Below are 24,506 nucleotides of genomic sequence, written 5' to 3'. Positions count from 1 at the left end.
ATTTAAGAGACATCTACTCCTCTTGTACCAGCCAGACCTCATAGCCTGACTGTGGCAGTGAAGCTGGGTCATGTGCCTCTTGTTCTCCCCTTGCAATTCTGAGAATGATTAAGGTCCAGAGCTGTAGTTTGAGAAGAGGAGATGTAGGAAATCTGAGATCCGAGGCAAAAAACATTCTTCGCAATTATTTGCTTTAAAATAAAATCCTGCCAGCTTCCTCTAGGATGGCAGGGTAGGAATATAGTTTCAAGATTTTACAGGGTAGCCTGAGACTCTTATCACCTAATTGCATTTTATTATTTCTGAAACCAAGCTGTATGTAAAAATAGCAACAGAAAGAGGTCTTTGATCATATCCTGGGCTTGTTTAGTTTTGGTATCCCTTGTATCAATGGACAGGCAACTGCTTCAGACAGAAACATAAGAATATTACAGGAGTAGCTTGTTCTCTTTTCATAGCTGATTCCTATTCATCCTCTCTCCAAAGGCCTCACTCTGCTCTCCATTAGTATATGCCTTGTCATAATGTGTTTCATTATTCCAGAAGATGTGTTTTGTACTAGTAACATCCACACACAATTTGAATGTCCAAATAAACTGTTGGCTCTGACTGGTGTTACTACAATGTGAGATTCTACAGTGTACTGCATTTGCACAGACACAGTATAATCACTGGAGTCCATGTGGGTAGTTTTACCCTACATGACCTGCTAACTCCTTAGTATCTCTGTTCTGCAAGGCTTGCAGGGGTGAGACTCCCTGGGGATTTTCAAGTATCTCAGTGGATAAAGTGTTTGGGGCAGTAACATGACAAAAGATTGACTACAGGTGATTATTGTATTCAGAAAGAGTCAATACAAAAAATAGTTATCATTACGAATTGAAATGGTCAAATACTTACCCTCTGATCTGTACTTGAGCCACAGCACTGATGTTGATATGGAGGTTGACTAAATTGCTGGTGCAATTAATCTTGTTAGAACTGGAAAAGATATGTACAAGGGTTTAAAAGTGTTCTAAAAATTCTAAGCTGTTATAGGTAACAGCACTGAGTACCACAAAGCCTACAACTAGGAAGCAGCACCATTGGACATATTACAGCATGGCTTGGTATTGCCACTCTCCAGTCTTACAGGACACTGGTATTTCAATTTTATATTATTTGAACTCATCACATGTCTAATAATATTATCAGCTCAAGGCTCCTTTAAAGAACGCTGCATGTGAATTTGATGATACAAATTTATTTAGCTCAGAAAATTTTCATCTTTGCTATCTGTATGAACAGAAGTATTTTACTAGAATACAAGGGAGAAAGGCAGAATTAATGAACAAGATAGACTTTGTTAGAATAAAACTTGCTTTTTTGACTCTCCAAACTTGTGACTTCTTCATGACATTCTCTGAAGAAAAAGAACCAAAATAAACTGCTTCTTTACCTTTTTTGTTTTCTCCCCTTCCCTATCCAGTGTGTACAATCCTAATCCCACTCAGCAATCAAAACAAATCCCTATGTTCAAAGCCTGTTGCTCTCACTCATTGTATTTTCTTTTGCTATTGAAAATTCTTAGTAGCAAAAGTAGTTTCTCTCACTTCAAAAGGCCATTCCTGTGACCATAGCCCATTCATTGAAAGAAAGGTTTGCAGGTTCAAATTCATGAATACAGTGAACATAAATAATTACAGTCTGAGAATTTATCTAATTATGGGATTAATGATACTAAATTCAGAGGGTTTTTTTTCAGGCAAGTACTACCTTGCTTCATGGAGACCCAGTTTCTATTACTCCCACAGTTTACTGTTATCACATCTGGGCAGCATCAGTCAAATGGAAACATTCAGAAGAGGCCAACATTCCCAGTGACTGACTACTGAGGAGTAAAGGGCAACACTGCTTTGATCCAGGCTTTCTGGTTACAGATTACTAAAATTAGGAGTAGCTGTAATTTGTTTGTAAACCAATGCACATTGCCCTCAAACACCATTTGAACTTTTGATATAATCCTCCATAGTTGTTGCTTTGAGGTAAAAAAATACAAAAATTGCTTAAAGTATAAAAGTTACCATATCACTAATTTGTTAGAAGAAACTGGTCTTCAAGCTGTATGATGGTACTACTTTCTGTAGAATTTTACCATATATATTTGCTATTCAAATCTTGTTTGTGCTTTATGGCATTTTGTAGAGAGGATAATAGCTTAAATAGAAGTGCCAGGACATCTTCTCTAGGAGGCATACACTTGCCTAGCAAAATCCACACCAGAAGAGCAATCAGATTTCATGCCATGAGTCAGCCTCTTGCTTATTTCCTGTAAGCAATGGGAGCACGAGATAGTGCTATCTCCTGAAGTTCAAGCTTATTCCTCAGAAAAGCCTTGTCTCTTTTTCTAAGAAAGTGACCTATCCTCAATTCATATTACCTAGAAAGATCTAACTACCCAAAAACCTCTAGACTTCCCCAACTTTACAGCATAAAGAGGTACTGATTAGAGCCTCTGATACTCACTTTAAACTATATTGCTTGCATTAATGACCTGACAGTAAACAGTGGTATGGACAGAGGACCTACAAGCTAAATGTTACATTCTCTGTCTCTCTCTGGAGGAGCCCATGTCCAAGTCTGCATGGCCTCCAGCTTGCCAGCCAGACCCCTGGGAGAGTGTGGAAGCTTGATCATGCAGGTCAGTCTTTCCTGTGTTCCCAAATTTCTAAATGTCCTTTCCTTCAAGAGTTACATTCTAGAAACATGACTTAAACATTTTAAATGTCTCAGTTATTTAGTAAAGTGAACATGATCAAGGCCCTCATTTAAAGCCAGACATTAGCAATTAAGCCTCTCTGTGTGAGGCAGGGAGGGCCCCATCAGGAGCTTCAGTGTGTATTAGATGGGGACAGATGGAGAAGAAGCCTTGCCACCTACTGAAAAAGTCCCAGGTTTGTTCTTCCTGTTATCCTAACCCAGCCTGTCCTGTGCTTTTTTGTCCCTGAGGAGGAAGTACAGCCTAGCAAAACCAGAGGATTCTCCAGTAGTAATATTTCACTCCCACAAATGCATAGGAAACTAACTGAAAAATTACAAAGGTTTACCCTCATTAAAAAAAACAAACAGTTTTTTTCTCTTCATGCCAGTAAATCAGTTGAACAGAGTTTTTAACTGCTGTCCTACTTTCTAAACTGTCATGAAGAAGTGACGTATTTTTTTCCTCAGAGCACAGTATGTTTTTAAATACAAAACTTTATTTAAAAGTGATTGCTGTTCACTAACTCTGAAATGGAAAAAAAAGCGCAAAATTGGCAAATCTTTAGAAGATCCTTGTAGCACTGACTAAAATCACATAACCTGAATTTCAACAAAATAAAATACTCAGAATAAATCTAAGACTGATTTTGAATTTTGCTAAAAGCTAACAAAGCTCCAACTCCACAAATCTTCCTGAAGAAAGCCACCACAGGAAAGCCCATGAAATAAATACTGACACTGTAGTTAGAATTACTTTCTTACATATTACACTTCACGTATCATTAGGAATTCAGAATCTAAATAACCATACTCTTGAAAAAACATCTGACCTTTTTATCTGTAGCTCAAAATTGATGCTGAAATCTGCATTTTCAAAGTGCTGAACAGAAAATCGAATGCCTGTAGAGAACTAAGAAACAAAACAATACATTACTAAAAATGGCTGATCTCTCCATATTATGAAAGCAGCACAGTTGAACTTTGCATTTTCACAGATTTGTACAGGGTATTGTTTCTTTTTAAAATTACTATGAAATATTATCATCTACTTGTTTTCAGGAAAACATACCATCCTGCCTGTCTGTGTCACCAGATGGAAGACTTGGCTGGACAGAGGAAAGACCAAAAGGAACAGGGAAGGATACTACTGAGAACTCAGCAGTGGGTCCTTCTTCCCACATCCAGTCAGTTTTTGCTTTACTTTGCCAAGTTAAAGGAAAATTAGAGCTGTCTGGCACCTCTCATCCCTGACTCCATCCATGCATGCCTTTGACCAGGTCTCCAGAGCTTCCTGCTCCCCCCCTCTTTGTCTCTCTATAGCTGTGACATTTGAGCTGCATGCTTCAGGTGCTGTGGGGCTGACTGATCATCTGGTTTTCTCCTCGAGGCTAAATTAGTAGCAGCTTGATTTTTCAGTTTGATGATTGTCTACTTGGGATACTTCCCTTAACGTACTTGGAGTAGCATTGTCAGCAACAGGACAGGACAGGACAGGACAAACCAATGTAGAGTTTTATTTTTGGGATCAAGATTCAGTACCATTTCAGACAGTTAAGCAACTCCTTTCCCCCAACATTTATTTTTAAAATTATTTTTTAACTGAAAAAGTTTTCTTTTAAACCTCCATCTTTCTTTCCTCTATTGCAGTGGTGAATCTCAATCCATCTCCAGAACAAGACTTAGCTAAGGTGTTTTGATTACTTCTTTCAGCTGTCCCATGCAATAAAAGCAATATTGTCAACATGACAGATAAGACAAATTTAAATCTTTGAACTCTGATCATTTTAATGCCATAGTTATAAGCTAATCTCTCTTTCTGGAAGCAAAATCTTTACAATGAAAGGATAGCGCTCATTAAATTAAACAGAAGCTAAATAGCTGAGTAGGACTAGAAATGTAAGCTACTTTTAAGAGCACTTTGTGAAGGTTATTTTATTATTATTAATATTTCATCCACCTTTAAAAATAGAACACATTTTTTTAAATCTCTGAAACAAAAATTTCCAATTATTCAGTTCAGCATTTCTCTTACTAAGCAGTCTATATAAACTTGTTTCCACTTACAGCAAAAAAAAGATTTGATGAACCAAAGCCAAAATTTTCCTCAGATAAGCAGACATGAAGTAAAATTTTGATGATCTGTTATACCCCTAAGGCTTAATCTCTTATTTAATACTGAAACACACTCCTACTGCATGAGTCTAATAAGCTGCAGATGTTGCCTCTGAGTGGCTGTATGACTATTGACACTGCTTGTAATAATAAGGGGGTAGAGATGCTCACATGCCCTTGATGAAAACCCACAGAAGCCACGGAAGCTGAATTTCCTTGAGCTTGTAACTTAGGAATCACTCAACCTCCTTATTTTAATAGGACAGTCATTTTATTAGAACAGCTTAGTGTTATTTAAAAATTTCCAAGTGATGTTAGTTTCCTTAAAATTGCATTTTTTACATGTTAGTAGCTTCATGTAACTTTGAAGTACATGATATTTCTGCCATCACTGGTAAGCTTTAATCTGTTGCATTTGACAGGATCTAAAAATAAGCTGGAGGACTGAGGGGTAGCTTTTTTTGAAGTGTCTTGCAGTACATGTGACAGAGAAAGCCTCTCTGCACTTGAAGAATCAGTTTGGTACAAGGTGAGAAACAGGCAAGATCTTCCAACCCCCACAGTCTTTTAACCTTATTTCTATAAATTCCTATTTCAGAAAATTTCCAAGCTGTTCCAAAACAATTTCTGAATTGTTTTATGAGAATTTATACTAAAACCAAATCTCCCTTGCAGAGACTGATGAAGAGGCATTAGGAAGCTTGTCAGTATGATCCAATCTAGTGTCATAAATAAATACTTTGAATACTCCTTGACAGTGCCTTTGTATCACAGATGTTTACATTGTATTCTGGGCCACAAGGCATGAATTCCTGGATTTTTTTCATCTTCTTTTTAATTTTTTTATTATTTTTTTAAATCACAAAGTTACTACTAAAAAAAAAATAAGTCATTTTTGTGGCCATAAAGGGATTTGATTTTCAAAAAGTCAGAGTATGTACGAGTTTTGATGACAGTAATGTATTTTGAAGATTTGAAGGGTCAGATAACTCTAGTCTGCTGCAGTAATATCCCATGAGTTATATCACAAACTCCTGATATAACCCTCATACTCAGAAGATGATCTTGGAGAGTTCAAGGATCCTAGGAGCTCAGGGTGCTGAGAAGTTTGGAGTTCTAGCAATGTTTGATTTTACACTTACCCCTCCCTTCCCACCCCCTCATAACTTTCACAAGAAGCCCCTTTCGGACCAAATATTTTGAGAGTAACTGATCTCCTGCCAGACCAGAATTGATTTTCAAAACTGGAAATAGATCAGAGCAGCCTTTTGTGATTTATGCAATTTGTACAAAGGGCTGGTATTTCGCTGTTGGAAGTACATTTGCCATCATAAATACATTTGGACTGAAAAATCTCAAGTCCTTTCACCTTTACTAAGCTTCCAGGGGAGTTGGCTTCAAAAATAAATTTAGGCTTCAAGCTTTTACTCACTACTATCAAACACTTTCACCATCTGTCTTTGTGATCTATCTTCATATGCCTTAATTTTCAAGGGTTGCATTTTTTATTATAAACCCAAATATCCTTAACCATGTTATAAACCCTGCTGTTTCATTCTGCTACTTTAAGCCTCTGTTTATGATCTTGCTTACGAATACTTGGTCATGTGCATTTATGGCAGCCCTAGAGCTAATTCTGAAGAAAACTAGGATTAGTTATGCTGTGAGAATTCAGAAGGAGACAGGTGAGAGAAGTACTTCTTTACTGGCCACCGAAAAGCATTCCTGAAGCCTTCATGCCACTAGCATATTGGGTCCAAGAGGATGCAGAAACATACCTTTGTATTCTGAAATAGGGACACGTGATGACAATTACGGAAGAGATACCACTTTTTAAATCTCCCAATCTATGTTTACTCATTATCTGATAACCATCATCAGTCATTATTCACTTCCCTTTTGTCTAACAAAAAAAGCTACCGATATTCCATCTGATATGTAGTATGATTTACAAATAGCTATACTGGGAAAATATTTAGATAACATTAATAACTTGAAGGAAAATTTGACTCTAACCAGATTTCCATGATAAGTGGTAAGACCATCCTTATGCACTCAAGATGAGAATCAGGCTAAAGAACCTGTCATTTACTATCTATATCTTAAGTAGAAAGAACACTAGAAGGGAGAAATAAACAGATCACATTACAGATTAGGATAATCTTCTCACCATACTAATGCAACTTCTGTGACTTAAACTGAATCCTCATTTTCTTTAGAGTAAGTGAAAAAAACCACAGGCTCCAGCATCATTCATCTTTTAGAAAAACAAACTCAGTTTTTCAAAAGCACAGTTCTGCCTCTTATTACACCAAAAATTTCCTGTCCAAGTAAATTCTTTGCTTTAGGTGCTGCTTATTGGAATACATTCTGCTAATTGAATAGTTTTCCATTTGCTCCCCTTTAAAATTCAATTAGATGACAATCAGAAAATGCATCTGGTTTTCCCTTACGTTTGCACCAGCCACCATGGGGTTCCCAAGATCACAAACAACCATCCTAGTTTCATTTTCCATCTTGTAATCACAGCTCAATACACGCAGTGCCTGTAACAAAAGGACACCAACACAGAGGTCAGAGATCACAGTGAAATAGATCCAGTAGGGAAAGTGATGCCTTTTTGACTGTGACATTTCTTTTGATTTCACACACCTGCTCACTGCACTTACCAGAATATTTAATTGGTTTCTGTCAGACAATGGGACAAACTGATGCCAAGGAAAAACAAACAGGAGAGTTTCTCAGTACTTTAAGAGCCCACAATGAGATCATTCTGTTTCTAGTTTTAACATACTGCTTTGTTGCTGGGAATCATTCCCATAGGCATTATAACTCGATGGAGAAAAAAGAAAGAGTAGGCAAAACTGGTTGAGGAGAACAGGACTCACACTAATTGCAACAATTGTATTATCCATCACTGTAAGTCTCTGTGATGAAACTGTGGTACTGGCAGAACTTTATTATGGACTAAGTCTAGAACTTCATTTTCCAACATATTGTTAGTACTTAGAACTTCAAATACTTCTGTAAAAACATAAGCTGTTACCTGTGTTTATAATTCCACAACAAAGGAGATGTGAGTTTCTGATGATTTCACATTATCAGAAATTAAGGTTTTTGTTGTTTATAGCAATAAGTAAAAATTATCAGCTTTCCCAGTAACTATTCATTTGAAGTCCAGTTTATACCTAACATTTCTCAGGCAGTTTTATTTGACAACTTTGAGGATATGCTCACCTAATTTCCCTCTAAAACTCTCAATGTAAAATGTATGTTATATTTGGTTTTTGGTTTTAAACCCTTTAGTTTTCCCTCTAGTTGTTATCATCAGTAACCAAAACAGACTGTATAAAAAGGAGGCAGAGCTGCAGAATAGTGGAAATTAGGAGATACAGAGTAAGAAAAAGCAAACAAAATGTTTAGGATTTTTTCATTTTTGTTTTTTCTCTCAGGCATATTCAGTAAAAGCAAATACTTTAACCTATGTGCAGAAGTTAACCAGCTTTGTAAAAGCAGGATGCAGACAGTTTTTTGCTGTAAGGCTCACCCACTGCCCTTCCTCTTATTTGTGATTTTCACAGTTAAGCAATATGTGCAAGGTCATGCTCTTCCATTTAAAAAGAGCTGGGAAATCTCCAGACCACAACTGATTAATTCCTATCTATAAAAAACCAGCATGGAAATGCTGACTTAATAATTTCCCAAGATTAAAAGAAAAGATAGGATAGATCCTAAAAGGAGCCTATGTGAAGCACACCCTCACTTTTACAATTTGCTAAGAGGAAATAAAGTTTGTTACCCAGCATCTCTAGTGCACTAATATCCTTTCCAAGCTATTCCAGAGTTGTAAATGGCAGATTTTTACACTCTTCCCAGCTGGTAAATAAGAGGTAGGGAGCAATGTATGGGAGCAGAGAAGGTGTTAATACAGTTGAAAACAAACAGTCTGGAAAACTGTTCATTTTAGCTTGATGTGTAGAGTTATAGTTTTGATTTTAATTTGAGGGTGGAAGGTGTGTGAAATTGAGGTTTAAATGTTAAAAAAATAAATATTCATCTACATTTGAGATTTTGCAGTTTCTTTATTAATACTGTACTGCACATCAGTTCAGACTAAATCAGCCCTTATCAAGCAATCTTTTGTCCCTTAAGAGGCTGAGCAAATACAAGAGTTTTGCAAGTAGGTTTTCTGCAATTTGGAGGCCATGCTCCTAGACTGAAAATGATTAATGGTACAGAATTTATATAATCAGCATCACAAAAGCTAATTTCTGCAGCCTAAAGATGTGACAAAGTGTCAGCTGAAGTAGTATTTTCTCACTACTGAGATTTATTGCTTTTGTTTTTTCACTGATCACCTTTCTGAGGGGATTAAGTACAAAACATGAAAATTAAAACCAGGCAGGAAGCCAGCAAGAGCAGAGATTCACACACCCAGTATTTTCAGTATCATTGAGTTCACATGTAACTCAGCCAGACAGAAGGTTTTGCCACAAAATCCTCCTACCTGCCACTGGTAGCAATTTATATTTTTATAGCAACACATGGTCTTTTTGGCAGTCTTGAGTAGAAGCAAAACCCCAACAATTAACACATGTGCTCCCAGAGTGCATTTTAACTAGGAAAATGATTGGATGCTTTAAGTAATCCAGTCAGCCTACAAAGCTGAAACTGGTGGTCTTCATGATGAATTACTAATTGATGCCAGAATAGTTAAGCACAACAGGCTTCAGTAAAACACCTCCTCTCTTTCCTTGATCAACACCTTCCAATCTTATTTTCTGAGGAAAAGTGGATCTATAAGGTGCCAGGTGCCACAATCTAGCTTCTCATCCAGCTGATTTACGAAGAATAAGTGTTCATCCTCATAAAGCTCAAATCACTTTTCATCTAGATAGCCAACATGTACTTATTCCAAGAATTTGCAGGTAAGACAAGAATGTTTCAGGTCTTGTTCCTATTTTATGGGAGAGGCATGGGAATAATGGCTCAGACCTTATCCATGAAAATATATAAATCTGGCTGTGATCTGCAGCAATTCTGAAGTTCCTGGCCTGCACAGAGACAGTTATGCCAAAATACATTATGGTTTTGATGTGGAACAAATACCTATTTGGGCTTTGTATTTGGGCTTTGTATTTGCCTGATTTATTTCTACCAACTATTTCACATGAATTTTAGTTCCAGCCATTGCTACTAAGCCAGGATTGAACTGTTCAATGTGGGGAAGCCTCTCACTGGGCAAAGGATTGGTGCACAGTATTCAGGCAATGGCTTTGGCTTCAAACATAAAATCAGGCTATTGTAGTGTAAGAATGTGTATACTACCTGGATCTACTGCTGGCTGTGGAAATGTGAGGTAATACAACCTGTTATCTATTTTTCATTGCAGCTAATTCCAGTAACTCCACATCTACTGCATATAGATAGCTATTGTGAGCCCAGGAGTTCCTTGTAACTAATTAACCGTGGCAATTTGCTCATTTACCTGGTCACTGGATTTTCTAAATGTTTCTACAATATGACTAATGAATAACACATTTGATTTAATTGTAAGTCACTGTATTTCATTAATCAACTTCTGACTGGTGGAAGTATAAATATGCCCAAGAATCAACAAAACTTCAAAATCACATCTTTGACCTCAAACTTTAAGATCACATGTACTTACTTGGCTATCCACTTGCCTATGAATTTTCAGTCAACTTGTTGACTTCAGCACTTTCTGAGTGTAATTCGAATGATACCAAATAACCCCCCCCTCAAAAAAAAAGGTTGGACAGGAAGCACTTAAAGGAAAAATATGTTTCTCTATTAGACAGACTCAATCAGTGGTAGCCCCACTATAAGTAGCCTAATAGACTCTATGAGTGTAGTTACTTTTAATGAGTAAATTTATATTGAAATGATGGCAGTATAATACAATGATTTGATTCCAGAGGTCTGTGGGTCTATGCCTCAGAGTACCTACAGACCAAGAGACCTTTTTGCTGTATACCTCAGTTTTTACTGCACAGCAGTGTGATAATTCCTTCTCTGCTTTAGTCAAGCAGTTCAAATTGATGTATTTTTAAAAGATTCGTACATTGAATTAATTGAGTCCTTCTCTCGTTTATATTCATTTATACTAGGCCCCAGAAGAATTTGCTCATCCTGGTAACATGAACTTTTGATACCTAGGATTCTGATCACTCTGGGGGTAAAAAATGAAAAAAACCTGCTAACTCTTGTTTTGAGTGTTCTAATTACTTAAGCTGTAAATTTAGACAGATGGTCAAATTACTTAATTTGTACATTTAGACATTATACATTAAAATAGAAAACAGAACAAGAAGATTATAAAAGAATATCTGAATTTAAAAACTTGTTTTTCCACTCAAAATTTTCTTTTTAGATTACAAAGACTGTACTCATTTGTTCACAGCCATTTTAAGTGACATATGGCAGTACAGAAAAGCAACTGAATACATAACAGGAGCCAGCCTCCACCAGTAGTTAAATACCAGCAAGTCTTTTTGAATAAAATCACAATATAAATTTTTACCAAATGCACTTAGAACTGAATTTTTTAGTCTATTTAATGGAACCACAAAACCATGAGGACCATAGTTTTAAAAATACATACTACATTTTAAAAGCAGTAGAAAGAATAAATTTGCTTTCAGTAACATGTGCAACCTTTTAAATTAGACCTGCAATGTGGAAGGGAAGGCACTAAGAATGACATAGCTAGCAGGACTATTGTTTTGATCCTTCTCAGGAAGAACATAATGACATGAGAATATGAAATAAATTATGTGTTGTAGTGAAGGAAGTAAATGCAGGCAAAACAAAACATTTTTTACATTAATTCAGAAAGATTCAGAACTAGACCTGTCAAAAACGTATTTTATCTTCCATGAAATCTGAATAAAATTAAAAACTTGCATTATGTTTCCTGGGCTTTTAAAACTTATTTTTGAAAGAAAAAGAATATTAAGACTCTTTCAGAACCCATTCAGGATTCTTCTTAGTCTTCCAAAGCACTAGAATCTCCCATTTCTTTTATCCTTCCTTTCCCCACGAGACCACCCTTCTGGCACTACACAATTCCCTATTTCTAAAATAATGAAAAAATGAGTGATTTCTGTCCAGTTGAAATTATAGATACTTGACAATTTGTGTTGTGAGTTTTGGAATAAGTGCTTTCCCTGACATCCTTGGTAATGGGCAAAAGAAGAGCCAAATATTCCTAAAGAGAAACATAGGAAAAATATAACCAGGTGTAGCATATTAAAGAGAACTCAGCTATCTAAGTTTTGTAGATCACAGTCCAAAAAAGAGGCTACACTATGAGAACAAAAGAAATTGTCTGGCAGCTTTACCTATTTGTTTTGTGCACAAAGATATGCTTCTGAGGAATGAGGTTGCAGAGAATTTCTTTATTTTCATCTTTGTTGACATCATTAATTCTTGTAATTTTTTTCACACTTGGTTAAAAGCCCATTAAAAAGACACTGACAGAAGGAGAGTAAGGAAACGCCTTTTAAGTTACTTTCAACTTCCTTAAAAACATTTGTCTTTAGAATGGAAATTAACTTGCTTTCTCCCACTCTCACCCTTGAGGCCTTTCTGAACATTCCAGGCACTGACAGAATAAAGCAAGCTCATGTTGCAACAGCTTGGGAGATTTATGTGCAGATGAGGCAATTCAGCCTTGCTCTCCAACAGAGAATCCATAGACACTCTGCTTGTTTGCAAGGCAGTGTTTTGATTTTGCTCTTAAAAAACAAACAGACCAAAAACGGAGACACTGTATGCTCAGTACAGCTCAGCAGGACTTCAGTCAACCTTAGTCCTTCTGTGAACACCAGCACATTTTACGATGGAACTGCTTTTCTGCCCTATCCATAAGATAAAATATTTGACTACAAAGGAAATAAATTCTCTCAAGTTTATACTGCAGCTAATATTCAACTATTTAGGATATCAGAGACTGGGGTATTATTAGTAATGGCAAAACACTGGTGTGCTGGGAACATGAGATAGAGATGCCCAAGTGTCTGGGCTTCACGTAGCTCATTAACTGAGAGCTGGTACCATAGCATTCAAGGTAGGAAGCACTCAAGGGATTCTGCACTATTGTTCCCTGGTATTTGCAGGGTTTACTGCTTCCAAATCTGATTGATGTGAATACTTAGAAGAAATGTGACAGTATTTGTGTGGTACTATAACTGAGTTAATAGCAAGGAGCTGAACCTGAGCTAGCTCTGAACAGAATGATCCTGACCTTTCCATCTTCTGGCTAATCTTTAGCCTGGACTGTGTAAGCAAGGACAGTTGACAGTCAATGGCATCTCCCTTCCTAATACTTGCTGCTTGCAGTTGGAATACCCTATGTAGGTTAACTTTGTTCTCAGTTCTTCTGCTTTATTATCACTAACATTTTGGTTTTCATTTACCTTGTTGCTGCGTTCAACCCCAGTGTAATCTGCTTCAGGTGGAATCTTTATATGCAGCTCAGCTTCATAGGCTCCTTCCCCATCATTTCTTGGATTTATTATGAGCATGACACAGTTTTCTTCTCCAATTATTAGCTGATCTTTATCTCTATATAGAACATATTACTTGTCAGGAGTTAAAACATGCACAATTATGATTTATGCTTGATTAAGCTAGAAGAACATTTTACTCTAATAGCATCTGTTCTGAAAAATAGTCTATGAAAACAGAACAAACACATTTTTCATAAAAAATGGCTCCATGGGAAAGTATGCCAGCACCCAAGCATAAAAGACATCAAGAGAAAACACCACCTTGAACCATCAAAGTGAACTACCAAAGAACTTAAATTTCACTGCATAAAATTTCAGGGCCTGACTACTTGCTAACCAGAAAGAAGTATCTAGTGGAGAAATCACTTGCCACAGGGATCTCATCAACATTGTTTTCTGGAAGGCACAAGGGTGGTGGGATTCCAGTTTTCCTCTTGTGCCTGTTGTAAAATGAACAATGGCAGAAGATCTCATAAGACCTGCAGTGGCACTGTGCCCTTTCCTTTCATAGCTATGTACTGATTTTCATGGTACAGAGTCAGATAACTGTCGGAGTTTCTCTACTGGTCCTGCATGGTATATTTGCTCCTCCACAGGAGGAATTGTTGCCATGTTTTGAAACTTATTCTGCGATGCATTTACTCAACTGTATATTCAGTTCACGAGAACCATGTCCCAAGTTCAAAGACACTGGCACACTGAAATAAATGAATTTAAAATCTCATTTGAACAGCAATTTGTATTATCTCCTGGCATTCAGAGAAGTAGAATCACTCCCAACAAACACTTGCAAAATATATTTTCTATGATAGATGTCAAACATAATTTATTTGTCTGACAAAGATATATTTTCAAGCATATATGACTCAATTTCTTGGTTTCCCAGATGAAACGGATGTGCAAGTTAAAATCCAGAAATTGGGTAAGAACAAGTAACTATAGCAAACTACAGAACTGTGTTCTACATATTTCATTATGATAAAGCAATTAGAAGTTTCTGGATTTTGCTATACACAGGATAATTTATTTTATTTTACTTACGGCACAGCAGAAAGCTGCAAGTCAGGAATGCACAAGTTGTCCTCTCCACAGTCAACCAGAATGTAGGCCTGTATTGTTGCAACATAAAAATAATACAGTTAATATTCATAGTCCAACACTTCAAAGTCCAAATAATTTAATTAAATATCACTAATCTAAATGTCTTAAACATCACTAGCACTGCCCTAATGAATTAATCTCTTTTTCCTTTCTATAAATTCCTTTCCACATGAAAAGCTGGAGACTATTTAGACTGTCAACTACATCCTTAGCAGAACAATATACTCTTTTAGGCCATTTTCCACACTAACTTGGCTTAAATATTCCAGAATGCAATCAAAACAATGAACATAACAAAGTTTTGGAAATCCTTTAAAGAACTCCTGGTTCTATATATATATTCAATCTACATTTTGAAACAATTAAATGCTTGTTGTGTCATTTCTGGGCATGATATTCTCTTCTACGGAAGTTGACACACATTGTATTTGTAAATGTTTTCACATTTATATACAGAGAATGTGGTATACAAAATTCATACCTGTTCTGTTACTGAGTTTTTCTGGTAATAGTTCAGTATTGGCTTCACAGTCAAGGTATCTTCAAAACCAGATTCATCCAAACTATAATTCAAGCTTATATTGATGGGAGATAATTTATCTCTGAATTCTGTTTCATCCTGAGAGTGACAATCACATAATAAAAAAAAAAAGTTTAATATAATAATTTCAGACTATACGGTACGGCAACAGATTCAGACTTCAGTCGTTATTGTAGGTAAAGATATGGCTCTTGTACAGCTGCTGGCTTAATTCTGGCTATATGCAATGTCATTAGGAAAGCAAAGTGACTCACCAGTCACTGGAATGCCCAGAACACATTGCCTCCACAGCCCCACATCTGCAAGAAGCTGGCTGAGCTGAGTAGACTCAGATTTTTTAAAAGCATTAGCCTAAAATGAAGCTGTTTAAAAGAGACACACAAAACCAACTCCTGTCAGCTGCTTCCCACCTTCCTTTTGGAACGGAGGAAGGACATGTGGAGGTAATATTGTTGTTTTGTTCCATAAACAAGAATGTATATGGATTAGCACTGGTAAAACTCCACCACCTTTATTGCCTGGATAGATACTTCCTTGCATGCTGCTTGCGACTTCACCATTCACCTCGCACTGTGTTTCTAGAACCATCCTTGGAATCTCCTTCAACAGCATGAGGTAATTCCAGCTGCAAGTAACTAATGACTCTTTCTCCTTCACAAATCAGTTCCATGGTTGTAATTTTTTTAAGAAACATTCTAAAATATCTTAAAAATATTTTTAGATATGAGTTTTATGTACTATTGCTGGTGAAACTCCTTTAAAATATCCATTGGAACTGAACCGACATTGCATTTAACATGTTCAGCTGATTATCCTACTGTGCATACTATATTGAGATCAATCTTGAATTTTGGGTATCTGGAGATGCAGCATTTAATCAGAACTTCCAGAAGTGCATGTCATGAATGTATTTGTACAGAGAGGAACTGTATACTCTTCTTCAAAGGAAGACTTTCTTCTGTAATTACACTGACAAAAGATGAACCAAAGATTTACACAGGAAATTTTGCCAAGGTAGAAGAATGTTCTGGACACCCAGATGAGGCCTTTCTTGTCTCACATTTCTGCAATTTTTAGATCTAAAACCAATGGAAACAGTTCTTCTTTTTCTAGTATCTCCTTTTTACAGTTATTGTCTTTAAGTCCCTGGTACTAATCAAATGATGATGACAGTCCAAAATATTTTAACCAACTTACTCTGAGATAAACAAGGAAGTCCTGGCAATAAAGATGTTTCTGTCTTTCCATCATGATGGAGAAGTAATGATGTGACTGATGGTAATCAAAGAAGAGGGTCCTCTTAACAGCTCCTTTCTGTTTCAAAGAATCTAATTGCAATTCACCTTTCAGCACTGAAGGATACATGTAAATCAAATATTTATTTAACATGGAAAGAAAGAAGAGCAAACAATTAATTACATATTATAGCTAATTACTCTAAGAAAGTCTCCCAGGTAAAACTAATCCACGCTTTAAGTGTACTTAGCAGCACACTAGTTTTTAATCCAGCATATAGGATGTGTAATTTAAGCTTCCTGGTTTCATTTACAGATCATATATGTGCAGGACTTCCATCTATTTCAAATATTTGATTTTTTTTTTGAAAGAGCAAATTCTTCAACACGGCATATTATTGGATTTATTAGGAAAATGGCTTAAACTGAATAAAAATCCTTTAAGTGAATAATACAAGCTTTGTGTCATGTATCTGGATCTATATATTCTTAACTCTAGTCTTAGGAGGATCTTACTCCTACCACTTTTCAAGGTGTAGGAAAAAATACATCTGAAATTGAATGGGCCAGAATAAATTATAGGAATAAAAAACATTTCTTACCTATCTCATCCGAAATACTTTGACCTTCAAAGTCTGTGCAGACTCTTACAGTAAAGCTATTATAAAAAAAAAACAAACAAGTCATTATTAGCAGAATGAGAGCTGACCTGGGAATCAGCAGTTCCCAGGTTTTTTCCACTACTCTGTAAGGCAAGCAATAGATTGGCAGTTATACTAAACAACTGACAGAAGAATCCTCTTATAGTTTTACTGGATAGTATCTTCTAACAAGACTTGGAATAAAAATTAATTTTAAACCCATAAAAATTATATATGCTTATAGAAAAGTTTCACTCTGTAATCAATCTATACAGCTTATATAAAGAGAAACAAAACCAAAAAAAATAAAAACTGAATTGCATCTTTAAAAAGCTTTCACAAATTATTCTGGATGACTAGAGAAGCAGCTAAACTGACACTTGTAGATGCTATTAGCAGGGCATACTTCCCTGGTGGCTGACAAAACAAGAAATATGTCACTGGAAAGATCCTCTTGATTTCTGCTTGCTCCACAAGGAGTTATTTCTCCACACCATTATTCACAAAGAATCCCCATATATTGTAACAACATTTCTCAGGTGAAAGTTTTGGGACTTCCTAAAACTTTCAAGTGTTCCCAATTAGCAGTTATTCTTACAGAATATTGCCATGGTTTCAGAAAATATTTTGGTTTGTATATGGAAGACTCAGCAAAACAAGGACTGTAGTTCAGCATCGGAAGATGTGAAATTACCTTAGGTTAAACAGAAACAGCTGAATTAGCTGTTGCTCTTAATCCCCTCCATACTGTTATATTACATACTAACTTCTCCATCCAGTGAACATAATCATTAAAATAATCTGCAATCACATTCTAATTGTGTCTTTGCTTCCTCTGACAAATGTAATGAGACTGTGCCACATCTGGAATTCATGGAACTCTCATGACCTTCTTAAAGACTTTCCTCTTGGGCAAAAATTTGCCTTGTGCCATTAAACTACAGTTAACTGTAGCCTTCAAATGACATTACAAGTGTTGATTCATGTTCCATGCAGAAATGGCAAATTCAGTCATATTCCTACTTCTTTACATATATGAGTTAACAGATAAAGAATCTATTATTTCCTAATACACAAGGACAAGAACAACAAAAATGAGAAAAGATTGTATAATTGCATAAAATGCCATTTAGATATCAGCCTTCATGGGCCAGTCTCACATGTCATAATGTAAGAATGTATTTTCTCAAATGTAAGCTCATGAACTGCCATCATGTATTAAACTTGTCACTGTTATTTTAGCATACAGGATTGCACACTGAGAGGAAGAGGATAATGCCTCTAAGCTGTAATGCTATGGATTTACATTCTATGTGAGGTTAATACACAACCTGCGAGGCATAAACCTCTACAGAAGAACAGCAGAAGCTGTTATCTACTAATGAATGACCTTTAAACACCTTGTTTCCTCTATGAAGAACAATACATAAAAGCAAGTCAATATATTTATATTATGATAACGTGACACTTGTCCTGCTTTTTAATTTTTTTTATTCCAAAGCCTAACCCAGTGACCCACAATGACCAACATGGAGCTCTGACACTGAAGGCTTTCCCTGGCTAGGTTGTGAAAACACAACATGGCCAGGCTGTGGTAACACAAGGGCTAATTCTAGTGACTGTCTTTTTGCCATCTAAAACTAAAGTTAAAACTAAAGCTACTAAAACTAAGCCCATCAAACCACCCAGCTGCATTCCTAGCACAGCAGAGTGTTGCAAAATAGCAATGGGTTTCCTTGGGTAGCAGCTGTCACTACCTGTCCTGCTCACCTCCCATCAGCTCTTCGGATGTGACTTCTGGGTCATCTTCTGACTCTGGGTCATATGATTTTGCTATCTGACTCCTGGAGTCAGGCTGGCCAACAGTCTATGGCAAATCTCACACATACTCATCTCAACAAAGTACAAAAAGTATAAAAGCCCCTGGGTCCGTACCAATGGGGCCCCAAACACATCCAGTTTCAAATTAAGCCAATGGAAAAATAAAATACTAACAGTAGAAAGGATGCAGTTAGGAAGGGTAGAAACATGATTACTTTTGGATTTTATATTTTGGTAGGAAATTTGCATCCATATCTCTTTGAGGTATATGTTTCATTTCTCTAATCTAGCTGACTCAAGATTATAAATATTTGGAGATAAAAAAGTGACCAAATTTTTTCATACTATTTTTTGATTGTACAAAGTTGAGAATCAGAAATTTTAAGCAGCTTGCCTCTGGTTTAGTGGGCTTACTGAAGGTGGAGAGCTGGGTTCCCTAAAGAAACCTGCAAGGCACATCTCATATTAGACATCCAAATGTGAAAAACACTAAGAAAACATATATTCTGCAAATTGACTTTTAACAATGATTGGACACTTCTGTGCTACCTCACTTCTGGTAACTCAGGTAGCATCTCTAACCTCTTCCTTCCCTGACAAATGGGAGGAACAATATTAGCAGACTACCTTAGCTGAGTGATTAGTGGAATAAATAAAATTTGCTGGTACAGTTGAAGCTCAAGGTAGCCATAAAGTAAAGTAGATAATCAGATCTCAAATGACAATAAAAACAGCAATGCAGAGATAAATTAGAACTCTTGATAGCTGGAACCCTGTCTTGGACTTAATAAGTCATATGATGTGGACAAAGCTTTTGAAAAATGTAAATGTTTGATTTATTTACACCTTTTTGCAGATATTAACCTGCATTTTTCACACTCTAAAAAAAAAAAAAAAAAAGTCTGTTCAAATTTTAATAGCGTAAATTTGTTCCAAATTTGATAATTTGGGGAAATTAGAAATAATTTTAAAGACAGCAGAGAAAGAATTACATTTCTAGAAGTTCAGAACAACTACTTTAGAACGATGCATAAAAAAAACTTTCTGTGCATGTTTTCTCTGTGCTTCAGCTCTCCAATTTATTTAATGCCAAAAAGTATTTTTTTAATACTTGAAAATGTACAATAATCCACAATATTCCAACACACACAAACACACACAAACACACATTCCAACACACACAAACTTTTCTGGTAGGAGGTTTCCTTTCATTCTAATTGTGCAGTGTTGGTTGGTAGACATCTTATACAATCTGTACAGCTGGCTAAGAGATACAGAAATCTATCCCATGGGACTAAGAAATTCTTTGCCTTTTGGAGTTTCCCTGCTAATTGTTTTCATGTGTACAGTACAAGCTTATGTCAACTCAGAAGAAAAATTATGACATGAAAAATAGCAGCTGCTCTTCAGTCATTTCATAATATGAACCAAATCTTTAGGGAACAGTATTTTACAATAAAGGAGGCAGAAATTAAATTATATTCCTACTAAAACTCTTAGAGGTAAGAACCAAGCACCTTCTGGCTTGTAAAATAAAAAAGAAAAATAATGAAAAAACGTGCTTGAATCAAAAAAATCAGGATGGTTCTGGACCTGGATGCTATTCCAGAAAGGCCAAAGATTTTTAAAGTTCTGGGACTGCAGAGTTCTACTGAGTGCATTCTACATGTCCTGCAGATGGGCAGCTGTCTACACAAGATGCAGAAATGAAGAACATTATGATAATATGAGAACCATCATGAAGTGTAGAAGAATACAGTAAAAGTTGATAGCATCATCACAGTTTCTCACAATCAGTAGATTCAGGAACTTAATGAGTCACAAATTTAATGCATCAAATGCATTAAAAGCCCATATTTTTGTCACTTAAGTATATCAGAGTTGGGTCCCTTTGTCACTCTTAAGCAAACTGCTTCTGGTCATGTTTATTTTTTATGGTTAATATTGATCAATTTGTTCTAAGAACTCTTTCAATGACTCTTACATTTGAGATGATTTGAAAAACTTATATCTTATGAAGAACGTCTCCAGTTTGGGGAACCCCTTACCACTTTTGGTTTAAAAGCAGTGCAAAATTTCTGCAATCACCTTATATTCTGAAGTTCTCCTTTGCTTGGTATTCTTGATATTCTTTTCATCCAGTCCACATCCTGGCAGGTTTTCTGCCTCTAATGTGTTTAAATAAAATGGTATGACTAGTTCTGGCAGGACTTACTAGTAATTTTTATTCAGCTTGCATGTGTTTATGGTATGTTTTGGTTTTAGTTTTCTGATTTGTTATGATTTCCACTTTTAAACAGCACCTTATATTTGTAATACCCTCTTCTATCAACTGTTCCTGGGGTCCTTTCTGAGTGATTTTTTTCTAGTGTAGTAAAAGAGTCTTTATTTGGCATTATGTGCTATTAGATAGCCTCCAAGAGTCCTGCACACTATATTTGTAACTGATCCTAAACTATTTTAACTAGCTACAAGCTTTCAAATGTACTTTTTCTTGTCAAAATCAAATGCTACTTTAAAAGTATTTTTAAATTTTAAAATGCACTTATTTTTAATTTTAATTTAATTTTAATTTTTAAAAGTTCTTTTTTTCCCTCTTTTAAAGGCATATGCAACATTATACTGTACGACACACTAAAAAAAACCCCTTTCCTCTGCCCAAGGTATCCATAAACACCCCTTGAACTGCTCTTGGGATGGCCAGCCAGGTATTTTCTCTCTTCTACAAAGGACTGAGGTCTCTCTCTCTCTCTCTCACAGAATATGGTGGGCTCATCAGCAATTTGCATCACTTTTGCTGCTACATTTTCTCAACAAAGCTGTGTGTTTTGACAGATCAATGTTTCTGTGTTTTTCTGAGCTGTTTCCTATTTCTTTCATCAAAGGACTCAACTTATGAAGTACCAACGTGTTCTATATATTATTTCTTTAGTTGCACTCATAGTCTATTTGAACTTTGTCTACTTATTTTTGAACTCTGAACTTGTTCAACAAAAAACTGCAAGAAAATTAAGGAACAGCAAGTTATTTGAGAAAGAGGGTAAGGATGTGTTTTGTCTAATCAAGAACTTACCAGGCCACCAAAAGCTCAGAGCCAGGGAGTTGACAGGTTTTATTGTCTGGATTCACAATCATGGGGTTCAGAATGAGCTGAGCATTCACTGTCACAACAGGTCTGGCCCTGAGGGACAGAAATAATTTCACTGCATTCAGAAGGACCACATCAGTATCTATGCTGCAGCAGAGAAAACACTTCACTGAGATGGCCACAAAGCAGATGGAAATGTTACCTGGAGAAAACTCACTTAAAAAGTCATTAAGTACCTCTCCATATCCCAGGTAACCAGGACTCCCGTTTCATTCCAAAGATGGCCCTCATTTTTCCCAGTCTTTCTTTTGCCACCAAAATACTTAGAGAATCTTTTCTTGTTGCCCTTGATGTCCCTGAACAGATTTAATTCTATCAGGGCTTTAGCTTTCCTAACCTGATTCCTGGCTGCTTGGACAATTTGATTGTATTCTTCCCAGTCTACCTGTCCTCATTTCATGCTCTCTAGGCTTTCTTTTTATGCCTTAGTTTGTCTAGGAGCTCCATGTTCTTCCACACCTTTTTTGGCTGACTTCCTCTTTGTTGGGATGCATGGCTCCTCAGCTTGGAGGAGGTAAAACTTACATTAACCAGATTTCTTGGGCTTCTTTCCTCCCCAGGTCTTTATCCCATGATACTCTACCAACCAGGTCCCTGAAGAGGCCAAATTCTGCTCCACTGAAGCCCAGGTTAGTGAGCTTTCTTTGCACCCTCTTCGCTACCCTAGGGATTTTGAACTCCACCATCTCATGGTCAATCCAGCCAAAGCTGCCCTTGGGCTTTACATTCCCCACTCCTTATTGGTGAAAATAATGCCCAGCATTGCACCTCTCTTCATTGGCTCCTCTGTCACCGGGAGAAGGAAGTTATCATCAATGCATTCCAGGAATCTCCTGGATTACTTATGCACTGCTGTGTTATCCCTCCAATGGGTATCGGTGTGGTAAAGCCCCAGGGGGAGCAGGGCTTGAGGCTACTCCTATCTCTCCATAAAGGGCCTCATCCCCTTGGTCTTCCTGGTAAGATTGCCTGCAGCATTCCCCACTGTCCCTTGCACTCCCTTTAATCCTGACCCATAAGCATAGAAATTTTCATGGAAAATGACTTTTGAGCATCTGTTTCTCACAAGATGCTTAATTTATCATCTGTACTAAGCATCTTTTACACATTGCACCAGGGAAACAATGGAATGTGGAACTTTTTTATTTGAAGATCTCCCACCAAAGCTGTGAAAGAAAAAAATCCATTAAATTTATCACGTACCTGTAAACAACTGCTTTTCCAGCCCCAAATGCACCTACAATTAAATCTGGAAAAACAAAACAACTTCAGAACTACATAGAAGCCTTTCATACATTTTTTCCAGCCTAAATTAGATTATTTATATATACAAAGGAAATAACATTAAACAAATGTGATAATTCCTTTCTAAGTAATTTTTCTAACAGTGGACCTGAAAGAGAATGTTCCACAATGTCAGAGGGCTCCTAAATGTCTTTGTTGTATCCAATAACTGACAATCTATTTAACAGTTCACCCATGCCACAATCTCACTTCTTTCTCACTTGCATTAAAAGGTAAAAAGGATGTCATTAACCTCTATATATTCCAAACCATTCATTGTCCATCAAACAAAAAGATGCAAACCACCCTGTCATCATTTTAATACAGGTCAAACTGAAAATGTATGGTGTTCCTTCCTGACAATTTTGTGTTTTAAGTAATATGTTCATTAATTTAAGCATTATATCTCTGTGTATACAACCCACAGGTGTGAGGATGGCTGATTTCATAGTTTCTAATGCTTTCAGCATTGTAGCAGCATGTGCTAAGGCTTACAGTTATCCATCTAAAGCCATCTTTTTTCCTATAGGTCATAACTTGGAACAGATGGAGCCAACAACATGAGAGCTACACTGGGCCTTGGGCACATCTTTCCTACTGGACACTGGCCTGGGTTGGGAATTTATGGGCCCAAGTATCTCCTCTTTTTGCCTGGATCTCCACAGAGGGCTCTCTGGGAAGATCCGGACTGTCTTGCTGGACCATTCAGGCCTGCTGGAGAAAAGCTGGAAGAATGCATTGAGGAAAAATGATCACCATTCCTGCTACCTCTAGCTGGAGCACAGTTTAAGCAAAGGAAAGAACTTTGCTCCATTCCAACCCCCCCAGTGTCCATCTGGGCACCCCTTTCACTCCACTGTTGTTATCAGACAATTTGATCATGACAGACCTTGTGGTGGTACAGACTGGCAACCTAAACTGAACTAAGTAAATTAAACCAGAACTCAGGGTTATAAACAAACCCTTACTTGTTGCTTTCATTGTAAGCGCTGGTTTGCTTAGGAAGGCCTGAAGTCATCAAGTATGATGCAAATACAAAGCTTGGATCCTAATTAGCTGGGTGGGCAGATGGTCAGGATTTCACAAATTTAAACAAAAGTACTCTACATGGGCAACAGCCTGTCTTACAATGAATCCCATTGATTAATGTCTTAATAGGAGCAGACATGGACTTTATTTATGGGTCTGATCCTTTTTTTGTACAACATTTACATTTTTCTCCCTCCACTGGCCTTAGAGAAATATCTTTCAGGGTCAGGAACCCTTTAAATGGTAGAAAAAAATAAGTATTTTTTCTCTCTCCTTTTTGGGTTATTTACGAGTCATTTTCATTAGCAGCTTTTATAGACA

The 24,506-nt window shown here is 36.6% G+C and overlaps 1 protein-coding gene across 2 annotated transcripts in view; it reads right to left on the bottom strand.

Moving 5' to 3' along the window:
• The window catches only part of ITGA8 (integrin subunit alpha 8), a 100,269-nt gene that overhangs the window by 34,508 nt on the left and 41,255 nt on the right, over window positions 1-24,506 (bottom strand). For both annotated transcript variants that reach the window (XM_071735152.1, XM_071735153.1), the window contains exons 14-23: window positions 23,076-23,121; window positions 21,798-21,905; window positions 16,865-16,920; window positions 16,225-16,379; window positions 14,968-15,105; window positions 14,427-14,494; window positions 13,293-13,440; window positions 7,305-7,397; window positions 3,570-3,649; window positions 901-981 (exon numbers count right to left, since the gene is read on the bottom strand). In XM_071735152.1, the coding sequence (XP_071591253.1) occupies window positions 901-981; window positions 3,570-3,649; window positions 7,305-7,397; window positions 13,293-13,440; window positions 14,427-14,494; window positions 14,968-15,105; window positions 16,225-16,379; window positions 16,865-16,920; window positions 21,798-21,905; window positions 23,076-23,121 (973 nt within the window). The remainder of the gene's footprint in view (window positions 1-900; window positions 982-3,569; window positions 3,650-7,304; window positions 7,398-13,292; window positions 13,441-14,426; window positions 14,495-14,967; window positions 15,106-16,224; window positions 16,380-16,864; window positions 16,921-21,797; window positions 21,906-23,075; window positions 23,122-24,506) is intronic.

This window comes from Heliangelus exortis, chromosome 2 (genome assembly GCF_036169615.1).
Source record: "Heliangelus exortis chromosome 2, bHelExo1.hap1, whole genome shotgun sequence".
NCBI classification, from domain to species: domain Eukaryota; kingdom Metazoa; phylum Chordata; class Aves; order Apodiformes; family Trochilidae; genus Heliangelus; species Heliangelus exortis.
The sequence above is the reverse complement of the archived record's forward strand: the minus strand, read 5'-3'. Positions and strand labels throughout refer to the sequence as shown.